The following is an 11519-nucleotide window of genomic DNA, read 5'->3' on the forward strand; positions in this document are numbered from 1 at the left end:
ATGTCCTCGAGGTTCCTCAGCAGGTGGGGATGGGACAAGTAGCACTTGGGACTGGCCCATATGGACAGGGACTAACTGGGACAGCCAAGTGTCTGCTCTGTCCTCTGGATCCTCCCTTTCCCTTGCTCAGTGAATTTTTTCCTGCTGCCTGCAGTCACCCAAACAACGGTGAAGACTCTCTTCCTCTTCCAGAGGAGAGCAGAGCAGGTACCAGCACTTCTGCCCCAGTTTCCACTGGGAATGCAGGGCCTCCCCATTCCCTGCCTCTGCCCAGTCTCACTGACCATCTCTCCCCTCACCGCCTCTCACACACGCACACTCAGGCACTCCTTTTGCCGAGCTGGAAGTATGGCCTGTGGACTTCTCTCTGCACAAAGCCCCACGATCCCGGCCGGCATCCTCAGCAGATGTGGGAACTTGTGTACAATAAGATGGCTGCTAGGTAAGACTGGGCAGTGATGGATTTATTCAGATTTTGGACTCATTTCCCACCCCTGTTCTCCTTGCAGTCCAGCTGCCTGCGGGGAGGGTGTGATGTGTCTTGGAGCTGTGATGTCTTGGATCAGTGGTGATCACAACTCCTTCAGTGCAGAACTGGTCTGGGCGTCCTGCACCCTCTTTGGGAACCAGACCGTGGAAAGCCCAGCCCTCCGCTGGTCCAGAGCTGCCCCCTTGACCAGGAGTCCTGGGAACCCTGTAGGAGGTGCATGAAGTTCTTGGGTCTCCAGCAAACCCCTTGCCCTGGGTCCGGTTCTGCTCTGAACGTGCTTGCAGTATTTAAGGAGGAGGCTCATCTACAAAAGTGCTGAGGATGAGACGAACCGAGAAGCTCAGACCCCACGGCATAGCCCTGGACGCAGTCAGTGGTCAGGCCCTGGCTGGCTCCGTGTCCCAGCGAGGTCCCCGAGCTCTGCGCAGTGTCTCTGCCCTGCCCGTGGGCCTGTGCTTCAGAGCCTCTTCTCTCCCTTGGCTGGTAGGTCCCTGGGCAGTCCCCCGGTGGGCGGCTGAGGATCCAGGCCAGAGCGCATGATGGGAATGATGAGATCGTCCATGTTTGGCATCACCAAAATTTTCTGAAAAGAGGAATCCGGAATAACAAATAAGTGGTTTGGAATACCGCTACCTGACTGGTGACACATGTGCTGGGAAGTGGCCGTGGCAGGAGCCACACTCGGGTCAGAGACCAGGACTGCGAACAGAAGGTCCTGGGCTCCCGTCCCCTCATCAGCAGCTGGCTATGCCTGGCCCTAGAGGACTACCAGCTACGGATGTCTCAGGATGGGGACAAGCAGGAGCAGTTTTAATTTGCCCTGCTTACCTGCATGTATGGCTTCAAGAGTAGTCATGGCAGAGGGCAGGGACCAGCACTTTGCAGCCATTCAAATGGGCAGCTCTTTTGCAAAAGCAGCCAAAGCACCCAAATCTCAGTGATTTGGGTACCCAAATATCTGTGGGGACATTTCTGCTCTTTGACCGGTGGTCTCAAAGGTGAGAGGCTGAAGACAAACCAGCAAGTACCTTGTGATGGGAGATTGCTGACTTGGTGATGGTAAATCTCCCAAACTTGCTGACAGTCCTAATCCCCCTGCTTGGGGCAGGGCTGCACATACGGGGAGGAAATTGCTTTTCCTCAAGCATTCTAGAGCTCAGAGCACCAGCCCTCGCAGCTGGTTACTTAGGTTGTGTTTCTTGACTGTCCAAAGCCGGACAGACCAGGTCAGATGTTGGTTTTTTGTAGAGATAACCCTGGCCCAAACCGAGGTCTGATTATCCCTGATCGCAGCGATGCCCACGCTTCAGCAAGGTTCGCTGAGCCCTTTAACAGACCAGGCACCTGAAATTCATGCTGCAGCTTCTTCTCGATCCACTCGGTGACATGGAGGAACGTCACCTCCCGCTCGCCCAGCTTCGGGCGCACCTTCAGCTCCAGCTGGGGCGGGACTCGGAAGCTGTACCTGCGAGGGGAAAGGAAAGAGGCAGAAAGCATCACGTCCCGAATAGGTGGCACAGCCCATGCGGCCCCACTGCTGGGTTTTAGGGACCTGCCTCCTGGGAGGAGGTGGCTGGGTTGCAGCGGGAGCTCTGGGTCCCCAGATCTTGTCTCGGCCTGGGTGGAGACCAGGAGGAACGACTCTGAGGTCTGTGAGTCCCTTTGGGAGAACAGCCCTGGCTTGCTGGCACCCCAGATGAACCCGAAGCCCCAGAGCTGGCTCCTTGGCCGAGCCGCAGGGAGCAGGGGGAGCTGGAAGGAGGATGCGCGTGTGTCCCCGCATGGGAGGAAGGAGAGCTGGTACCAGACACGGTCCGTTGGTGGCGGTGGGATGTTCACGGCCAAGGTGCCTGCCAGCTCCTGCACCTCCACCGTCAGCAGCAGTGGCGTGTTGGAAACCTCCTCAATCTTCTTTTTGATGAACTCGTTTTCAGTGGCTTTCTGGAAGTACTTGGACTTGGCGATCTTATCCACAAAGCGCAGGATCTTCCGGCTCGTGCTGTTGCCGCTGACGTGGCTAAAGCAAGGGGAGTCACGGCTCAGCAGCAGGGTGAGACCCAGAGCCGTGCTGGGTTTCGGCATCCCCCAGCCGCCTGCCGCAGCACCCCGCAGGGACAGGAGTCCCCTCTGAAGGGCTGCCACGATGTGCCGGGGTGCCTGTGTGTGCCTTCCCGGGGAAACCGGCCCCGAGCCCCTGTGCTGGCGTAGCACCGTGCCTCCCCCGGCATCTCCCCATGGCGCAGACCCCGACCAGCCCCTTACCCCTCGGTGCCAGGCGGCGGGACCCGCTCCCCCAGGGCTCCCGTGGGCTCTGCAGTGGCTACGTCTTCCTCGTCGGAGGAGCCGGCGCTGGACGACTCCGCATCGCTGTCTGCCAGCAGGATCAGCCGTGGCCTGGCCCTGCGAGCCCCAAGGAGCGTCACGGGGGGTGCCCTGGGGCCAGCACCCTCTCGCCTCGCTCAGGCAAGAGAAGGAGGAGGATGAAACCCAGCCGTGCACAGTCTCCTTACCCCTCTCCGCCTGCCTCTGCCGGGCCGCTCTCCTCTGCAGCGTTCTCCTTCCCCAGCTTGCAGAGGTTCATCTTCGTCTCCAGCGTCATCTGCAACGAGCCGCTGTAGGTGACCTCCATGTCCACCCAGAGCCCTGCCGGGGAGAGGGACGGGGCGAGCCCCTGTCAGCACCGCAGGGGCCGAGAGCTGCTCGTGTGCCTGCCGAAACCTCCCTGCTTCGGGGATCGGGCTGGCACCTCAATAACAGCTGCCGTGGAGCCAGCCCTGGGGTCCCCGCTGCTCTGCGGGACTCTTACCTCGGTCATTGACAGTGGGGTTGGACGCACTGAGGACGGAGGGGATGGATGTGCCCATGTCCAGCTCCGTCAGCGTCAGCTCATTCATGAAATACGGGAGCTGATGGAGGGAAACCACAAGGGGACGGTCATCGCAGCCTGGCACCTGCCCTGGGGCCTCAGGGAAGGGACGGGGCTCCCGTGGGTGCTGTGATGCTCCTGCCTCTCACCTTGATCTTGCTCAGCTTCTTCTGGATCTTGCTAGACACCTGCTCGGCCCAGTATCGCTCCCGGAGGAAGTCCCAGAAGATGCGCCCCACCAGCGCGTTCATCCAGGCCATGCACACCTCGCCGCGCCCGGCCCCGTCCTCGCCGAGCTGCGGAGGGACGGAAGCCACGAGCCCCTGGAGCAAGGTGGCCCCGTGAGCGGTGGGACCCACTGGCCGGGTGCTCCCCTGCACCACGGCTTGGCTGCTCAAACCGTGGGCACGGGGAGGGAGGAGAGGAACCACGGGACTGGAAGAGGCAGCACGCAGGGTCCGTCAGCCTCCGCTTAGCACTCGATTTGTCCCACTCACCTTTGTGGGCGTGGGGCTGCCCAGGGCTCTGTGAGAGGGGCTCTGGTCCAGGCTGCCCCCCACCTGCGCTGGCACGAACCGGGCCATGTAGGTGCTGTAATCCAGGAAAATCTTCTGTCGGACGCTTCCCGCCAGGTCCTTGGGTGGGACGGCGGAGGGGATGTCCTCAGCGCTCCCTCCGCTGCTGCTACCGCTGCTCTGCGGAGCCGGTCCCACGCCTGGGGACACGAGTGGGTCAGGATGGCACGAGAGGTGACGTGCCACCCGGCTGTGATGCACCTGGCGTGGCGATGCGCCGCGACGCGCATGTGGTGACACGCTGCCCGTCCGTGATGCCGGTGACATGCCACCCATCCTATGCTGGCGAGGGGGATCCTCCAAGCTCTCCCTGCTGCTGCAGATGCTCTTGGCAATGCTCTGGGCTCCTTCATGTCCCCCCCCGCCCACTGCTGCCTGCCAAGGGCTCGTCCTCCCGGCACACCTGCAGCTCCCGCCGCGGATCAGTCCCGGCACAGAGCAGAGGCCACGACGGCCGCTTCTCACCTGCCCTGGCTTCGCCGTGGCTGCTGCTGGGTGTCCCGCGGGAGGCTTGCACGAGGTGCTGGAACCACTCCTCCTTCTCCCTCCCCGTCCGCCCGAAGAGGTACAGGCACCTCTCCCTGCAGTCCCCCGGGACATCCTGCCCCGGCACCGGTGCCTTCTTTGTCCCTTCATCCCTCTGCAGCTCCGTGTCGCGCTCCTCGCTGCTCCTGCACTCCACCTCCGCCGGGTCAGGGAGGAGGACGCAGATGGGGTATTTCTGGTTCCACGTCCGCTTTCGGGCCAGGCTGGGGGGGCAGAGGAAGACCTGCAACACCGAGAGCGGCGGTGAGGCCGGGCCAGGGTGTGGGGTGTCGGGGGTCCCCGTGGGAGCGTCCCTGGCACCGCCAGGCTCACCTTGGCATCGGTCAGGTTGTAGCAGCGGTGGCTGACGAAGGTGGCATCGAGGATTTCCTCCTCAAAGGTGGCTCGGCGCGGGATGTTGCTCTTGGGGTAGGAGAGCTTGAGGGTGGCCCCATCCAGCGTGGCGAGCACCGAGTGCGTGAGCGAGGGGTGGAAAAGCTCAGGGTCGTAGACGTGCAGCTGGTTCATCCAGCCCTGGGTGGGAGGAGAGGGTGCCGGCTGCTTCCCGCTGTGCCGTACGGGGCGGCAGCCTGCACCCGCTGCGGGCTCGGCACCCTCTCAGTGCTGCACCCCGAACCCTGGGCTCCCCTCCAGCCGCCGCCCAGCACCCCCTCCCGGACCAGCCCTCTCCTACCTGGAGGCGGTGGGTTTCCCACAGCTCCCCCGGGAGCAGCTCGGGGCGCAGGCGGCCCCGCGGTCCCTGTGCGGGGACCCTGGGCGGAGGCTTCGGCACGAGGAGGAGGACGGCGAGGAAGCCCAGCACCAGCCCGCAGATGAGCCCCAGGCAGAGGCCAGCGGCGTAGGGCGGCAGCGGCAGGACGAAGTAGCCGTAGGCGAGGAGGGCGATGGAGGCAAGGGCTCTGCCCGGCACCGTGGCCCCCGGCTGTGCCGGCGGCGGCTCCTCGGAGGGTGGCAGCTGGGGTTTGGCATCCCGCTGCGCCACCTCCACCACCTGGATCACATCCCCGTAGGAGCAGATCTCGTAGCGGCAGTTCAGGGTGGGCTCCCAGGGGCTCCAGTCCCGTGCCCGGCGTCCCCCGGCCCCGCGGCCTCCCGCCTGCCCCGGGCTGCCCCCCGTCTCCTGCCCCCCGGTGCCCGCCTTCGCCCGGGGCGCGGGGCCGCTCTCCTCGGCCATGAGCCGGCTGAGCCGGCTGAGGGGCTCCTGCACGGCCTCCGACAGCCGCCTCTTGGTGTCCTCCAGCCTGGCCTCCCGCAGCCGGAGCAGGGCGGCGCGGCTCTCCGACGGGGAGATGCTGGGGGAGGATGGGGCCGTGCGGGACTTGGCCGGGCTCAGCCGGGGCTGGGGGACCCGCGGGAGGTCGGCCAGGAGCATCCCCCCGGGCTGGGGCGAGGGAGCAGGCTTCACGTCCCCGTCCATGGCAAAAACGAGCCCGCAGCCGTCCCGGCCACCGCCCTCCTCCCTGGTGCCGGTGGGATGGGGTGTCAGCCCATCGGTGTCCCCGCGCCGAGGTGAGCCTGGGGACGGTGCCAGGGTTGGAGAGGCGTCCGCTGCCACCGCAGCCTGGTCTGCCATCGCTCGCATCGCCGACGGCACCGGTGCTGCCGAGGGAACGGGAGGAAGCAGCTCAGCTTCGTGCCACCTCGAGGCACAGTATGTCCCTGCCCCGGTCCTGCCTTCCCCATCACCAGGAGCTGCCGAGCAGGAGCGGGGGGTCCCCGGGGACCTCGTCACCTCGTCACTGGGTGATCCCTATTTCGGGATGCCCTTGGGGCCACCCGTGCCAGCAGACAGGAGGCTCGTGCCTCTCCCTGCGCATCCCGGCGGGGACGGGACAGGGCAGGCACCAGGGTACGATGAGCTCAATGACAGCATGCGGGGAACCGTTTGGATAATGAGGATAAACCTCAGCCAGGCAATTAGCAACGGGGCCTCCGAGACCCCGGAGCCGTGAGCCAGGTCTGCAGCGAAACAAGGGGGATTTTCCCGCATCAGGACGTTAGGCTGGTCCCAGTGCAAGGGCTGTGAGGAGGCTGCAACGCCAGCGGGCAGGGCTCTCCGACTCCTCTAAACGTTTCTCACTTAACCGACAGTGGTTTGGCCTTTGCTTAACGCATTGCCTAAACCTGAAAAGAAACAAGCCCAAGCTGTGGCCCCAGTTCAGCGTGAGGATGCTCTGGAAGCAGGGGGTCGGTAATCTCTGTTTTTACTGGAGGGGCACAAAAGTTTTCCTAACACGTAAAGTTTCTGTAGCCCTGAGGCTGTTCCTGGCCATGGCAAAGCGTCGCCCCGTCCCCAACAGCCACTGTGATCCCTCCGTCGCCGCACTCCTGCCAAAGCAACGGGGCCGGCCCTGCTCCCGAGCCGTGCGTGTGTGATTTTGGGAGGGAGGATGAGGCTGCAGGGTGGGCTCTGCAGGGCCATCGCGGGGCTGGACCCAGCACCCAGCAGGTTCGTGGGGTGCTCGAGCTCCGCCGCCGCCCCTTCCCCTCGCAGCGTCCCTGCGGCAGGAGCGGGGATACCGTCCCGTGGGAGCCGGGGCTGAGCAGGACCCTGCCGCCGGCGGGTGCCGCCCCTCGGGCTGCCTCACACCCAGCATCCGCGTCGCCCTGGATCTTCAAAGCACTTCACTGCCACGAATTAATTACAGGCTGTGCCGCAGCTGCCTCCAGCGCCGTTTATGTAATCTCACGCTTTGTGGCTTTTGCTTTGCTTCTGATTTACAGGAGCCACTTGTTAACCCCAAATAATCCACGGGTGATTACCCCGGTGATACCCAGCACCCGGGAGAAACCCCGGCTGCGGGGCTGGCACTATCCAGCCCGTTGGCAGGGCTGCTGGCACTGCCGGCACCACCGGCACCCCCCGGCAGACGGAGCAGTCCGGGGCACCGCACAAAGCACCGAAACACCAAAACGGGGAGTGAGCAGAGGAAAATGAGCGGCAAAGCTGGGCCTGAGAAGGAACTCCTACCCCGATGCTGCGGGGCCCTGTACACCTCCTGCCCAGGCATGGCAGGTGGGGGGCAGCCCGGACCCCCACTTGCCCCTCATCGCACAGGTTTCCCCATGCCGCAGCCATCCCCCAGTATCCCCAGTGCTGCCCACTGCCCTCCCCAGCCCTCGGCCATGCCTACCAGAAAGCCCCGGGGCTGGTCCTCGGCTGGTCCTGCCCGCCTGCCGCTGCCTGTCCCCACCGGGTTAGGGGGACGCCGGCTCCCCTGCGCTTGGCGAGGGCTCGGTGCTCTGCTCCGCCGTGCCTGGCTTTTCCTTACCACCGCTCCAGGATTCGTGGGTTTTAAAAGCTTAAAAAAAAAAAAAAAAAAAGAGAGAGAGAGAGAGAGGGGAAAAAAAAAAAAAGATGACTGTTTCCTGAGAGACCATTAGCACAGTGGAAGACGGAGATAATAATAGCCTGGGTTTGTATGGGAGTTTTCATCTGGCAGGGACGTCAAGTACAGCGGGGGCTATAGATACGCTGCTGAAATGCAGTCACCTCTGGGGAGCGTGGGTGGCCGGGGGGGTGGGGAGCACCGGGGATGGAGCCCGCTGGGTGCCACGGCTGGACCACCAGCACCCCGAGATGGAGGGTCCATGCGGAGCAGCCCCGGTGAAGGCTTCGCTACTGTCTCAGGGTTCAGAGAGCAAATACGAGCCCAGAGATGTCCCTGGAGCCGGCTCCTCGGTGTCAGCGCTAACCCACCTTCCAGCTCAGAGCTTGTCCCCAGCCTGTGACCACGGGCATGTGCAGGGTGGGGGGATTCTCTTTGCTCTTTACAGGATAACTTGAATACGAAGGTCCTTGCAAGCATTTTCATCAAATGCCGGGGGCAATGGGTGGGCATGGCTGGGTGATGGACGGATGGGGACGGCAGCGGCTTCACACTTGGTGCTTGGGACAGGGAAGGGCGCATCTCTGCAGAGCCTCGAGAGCTGCGCGTGCCCCAGCTGGGCAGGGACACAAGACCCTAATGACTGCTGAGCCCCCTCGCCGCTCTTGAAAACACCGAAGCCATAAACATCAGCAAGCCTCTCCGCTGGACCCAGGCTCTGAATTTCTGCTCCTTGCTCTCAGCTCTGGTTCAAATTCAGGGCTTGGACTTGACCTGATACAGAGACAAGCTGCAGCCTGGACTGTGCTGGTGTCTTTGAGGCAGCAGGAGCCTTTGCGGCACGGCACGGTACGGCACGGCACGGCACGGCACTAGCTCACCCAAGGGTGCAATACCTACGAACCGCTCGGAAAGAGAAAGTTTCCCCACGCTGGGGTCTGCCCCATCAGCGCCCTGAGCCGCTCGCTCCCAGGAGGGCACCGCCCAACCGGTGTTTGCTTTTATTGTGAAATCAGGGAGAGTTGGTTGAAAAATTAATTTCCAGCAGCCCTCTCCAGTTAATTAGCGGTGCCTGTGGCTGGGGGCGGAGGGCTGGGGCTGCTGGCGGGGACGGGGGCGCAGCTCTGCCTGGGCACAGAGGAGGCTTTCGTCACCCAGAGCCAAACGAGCTGGAAATCCCTCATCTAATTATCTCCACAATATACCGCTACAGAAACCAAATTGCTGTGGTTATTAGCGCTGTAACTGGAGAGCTCTCTGCATTATCCTGTGATTAAGGAGCGCAGGGCTTTGAAGAAAGTCTCACTGCAACCTCGAGACAGAACTTTGGGCAATGGGTAGGGCAGCGCGGGATCCCAGCTCCATCTCCCGCTCCTGCTTCCACATCACATCGCTCCTTCTCAGGGGGTTTACTGGTGGATACTGGAGCAGATTTCACGCCACTGGGGGAGCGAGGAGCCGGACAGGCTTCGGCACCGCACGAACGGCTCCAGGGCGGCTGTGCCTGCTGCATGCTCAGAGCACCCAGCCCCAGCACCCGGTCTGGTCCCCCGGTGACCCACTCCCAAAGCCTCCCCGCCAGCCTGTGCTGTCCCAGGGTTGAGCTCAGCCTTTCCGCCGCTACGGACTTCGCTTCGCCCCCGTGCCTCAGCCGTCCCCGTCCTCGGCCCGTCTCCCATACCTCCCTGCACAGAGGCTGCTGCTGATGCCGAGAGCAGCTACTAACTCGGGGTGGCCATCATGGAGCAAAAGGAGCCTGGACTGTCCCGAGACCTTCGCATCCCTCGTGGTGTGGCCCTTGCAGCTCACAGGAGAGCTCTCAGCGCTGGTGTCACCAGGACACAGCCCTGGGGAAGGACTCGGCCGGCTCACCCATCTCTTCTTAGCACAGGCACAGCTTCACCTTCTGGAAAGGCTTTCTGGTTAGCAGCAGACACCCGGGTGGACGATGCTGCTGGGACACGAGGTCCTGGCAGCCTCTGTGGCTCCTTCCACTGGCTGAAAATCTGCGCCCCGCAGGTGTGCACGTCCCTTGAGTCTATTTGGAGCCTTTCCTGACACCCTGCTCGTCTGATCTCGGTGGATCATAAGGAAGGTGCTTTCAAAACAGGACGTCATCCGTTCTCCGCGCGGTGACACGGCGCGTCCTCGGCTCCCCGCCGCCCCACGGTGCTGCAGCGAGAGCCCCTTCCTTCCCCTGCCCGGGCGCCTGCCACGAATCATCAATCCCTGGGGCTGGAGCGGGGAGCTCAGCCTGCCCGAGATGAAAGCCTGACCTAATTCAAAGCGGCAGCATCCAGCGGGCAGGAGCACCGCCAGCGCTGGCCCCACGCGGGGATTTCCACGCCGGGCACAGCCCCGGGTTGAGCTCCTGGCTGATGGACACGTCCGTTGGCATCAAGGAGCAGGGCCCGTCCAAGTGCTCTGCTGCGGGCCGCAGGGCTCCGGCAGCAGGGCCGGCTCCTCGGGACAGTCCCCAGGTTCTGTCCGAAGGGCACTGGCATTTTTGCTCTTGCACCAAGGAAGGTGCAATTTCCATGAGAGCCCACTGGACGAGGCCTCATCCAAGGGTCCTCAGATGAAACTAGGGGAGAAGAGATTTGCGGTGCCTGTTTTTTTGGAAGGAAAAGGAAACCGCATGCAGCTCATCCCCTCCCGGAGCCTGCCAAGGAGCCGGCTGCCTGCGGTTCACCTTCAAAGCCCTTACCTTGCCACATGCCGGGCTGCTGCCTCCTCCTCTCCGGGCGCCCCACGCACCCCACGAAGGGACACAGCTCAGACCCCGTGCCGCCTCCCCACGCTGGCCTCCCTGGGGAGGGTCCCCACGGGTGACCCCTGGCTCTGCGCTCCTGGGGTGGCCGGACGGGTGGTCCCCATCCACCGAGACCCTGGCGTGTGCGTGGTGGGGGAGCCCCCGGTTCACCCCAAGAGCTGCCCAACCTCCATCGCCCACCCTGGGCAGCGCTGCTGGGGGGGCTGCGCCTGCCCCGGCCCCGGCCCCGGCCCCCTCCCCGCGGGTGCCCCGCTCCCGCAGCGCCGGTACCTGGGCCGGACGGGAGGTCCCGGTGAGCCGGGGAAGGGTCGGTCCTGGTGCCGGAGAGGGACGAGCCGTCCCGATGCCGCCGGGGAGACGGGCTGGTCCCAGTGCCGGGGGAGAAGCGGGGCCGCGGCAGGGGAGGGGAGGAAAGGAGGAGGAGGAGGGTCAGCCCCGGTGCCGGGCAAGGACCGGACCTGTGCCGGGGAAGAAGAGACGGTGCCGGTGCCGGCGCTGAAGGAGGCCGGCCGGTCCCGGTGCCGGGATCCAAGGACTGATGCCGGCGGCGGGAGAGGAGGGTCGGGGCCGGGGCCGGGGCCGGGGGTGAAGACCCGGTGCTGGAGGCGGAGGGTCCGTCCCGGTCCCGCTGCCGGGTGTGGATGACCGGTGCCGGGCCGGAGCTCGCCCCGCTCCGGCCGGCGGTGCCGGAGCATCCGCAAGACGGTGCCGGTCCCCGCTCCGCCCCGCTCCGCCCCGCGCCCCCCCGCGCATCCCCGGCCCGCAGCCCGGCGGGGCGGCCCCCCCGCCCCCTCCTCACCCTTCGCGGGGCCGCGGGGCCCGGCCCGGGGTTTCCCATGGCGGGGGGGGGGGGGGGGGGGGGCGCGGGGCGCAGCGGCCCCTCCCCCCCCCGGGTACCGGGACCCCCCCGGTACCGCGTGCCCCACAGCGCCCCCTGCCG

The 11519-nt window shown here is 64.7% G+C and overlaps 1 protein-coding gene across 2 annotated transcripts; it reads right to left on the bottom strand.

Annotated features, from left to right (window-relative positions):
* Positions 1-473: 473 nt before the first annotated feature.
* LOC142415948 (testis-expressed protein 2-like) lies at positions 474-11207 on the bottom strand. 2 transcript variants are annotated; one of them, XM_075514914.1, is made up of 13 exons: positions 10850-11207; positions 7612-7779; positions 5151-6076; positions 4790-4990; positions 4397-4700; positions 3854-4071; positions 3506-3652; positions 3297-3396; positions 3001-3133; positions 2753-2890; positions 2295-2507; positions 1835-1955; positions 474-1073 (listed from the first exon to the last, which is right to left on the bottom strand). In XM_075514914.1, exons 3-13 carry the CDS (start codon positions 6057-6059, stop codon positions 948-950), a joined length of 2610 nt encoding a protein of 869 aa, XP_075371029.1. In that variant the 5' UTR covers positions 6060-6076; positions 7612-7779; positions 10850-11207; the 3' UTR covers positions 474-947. The 2 variants fall into 2 exon arrangements, with proteins under 2 accessions (XP_075371029.1, XP_075371028.1); XM_075514913.1 differs by having other exon boundaries at positions 3506-3679.
* Positions 11208-11519: the final 312 nt, after the last annotated feature.

The sequence above is a fragment of the Mycteria americana genome, chromosome 12, assembly GCF_035582795.1.
Source record: "Mycteria americana isolate JAX WOST 10 ecotype Jacksonville Zoo and Gardens chromosome 12, USCA_MyAme_1.0, whole genome shotgun sequence".
Lineage (NCBI taxonomy): Eukaryota > Metazoa > Chordata > Aves > Ciconiiformes > Ciconiidae > Mycteria > Mycteria americana.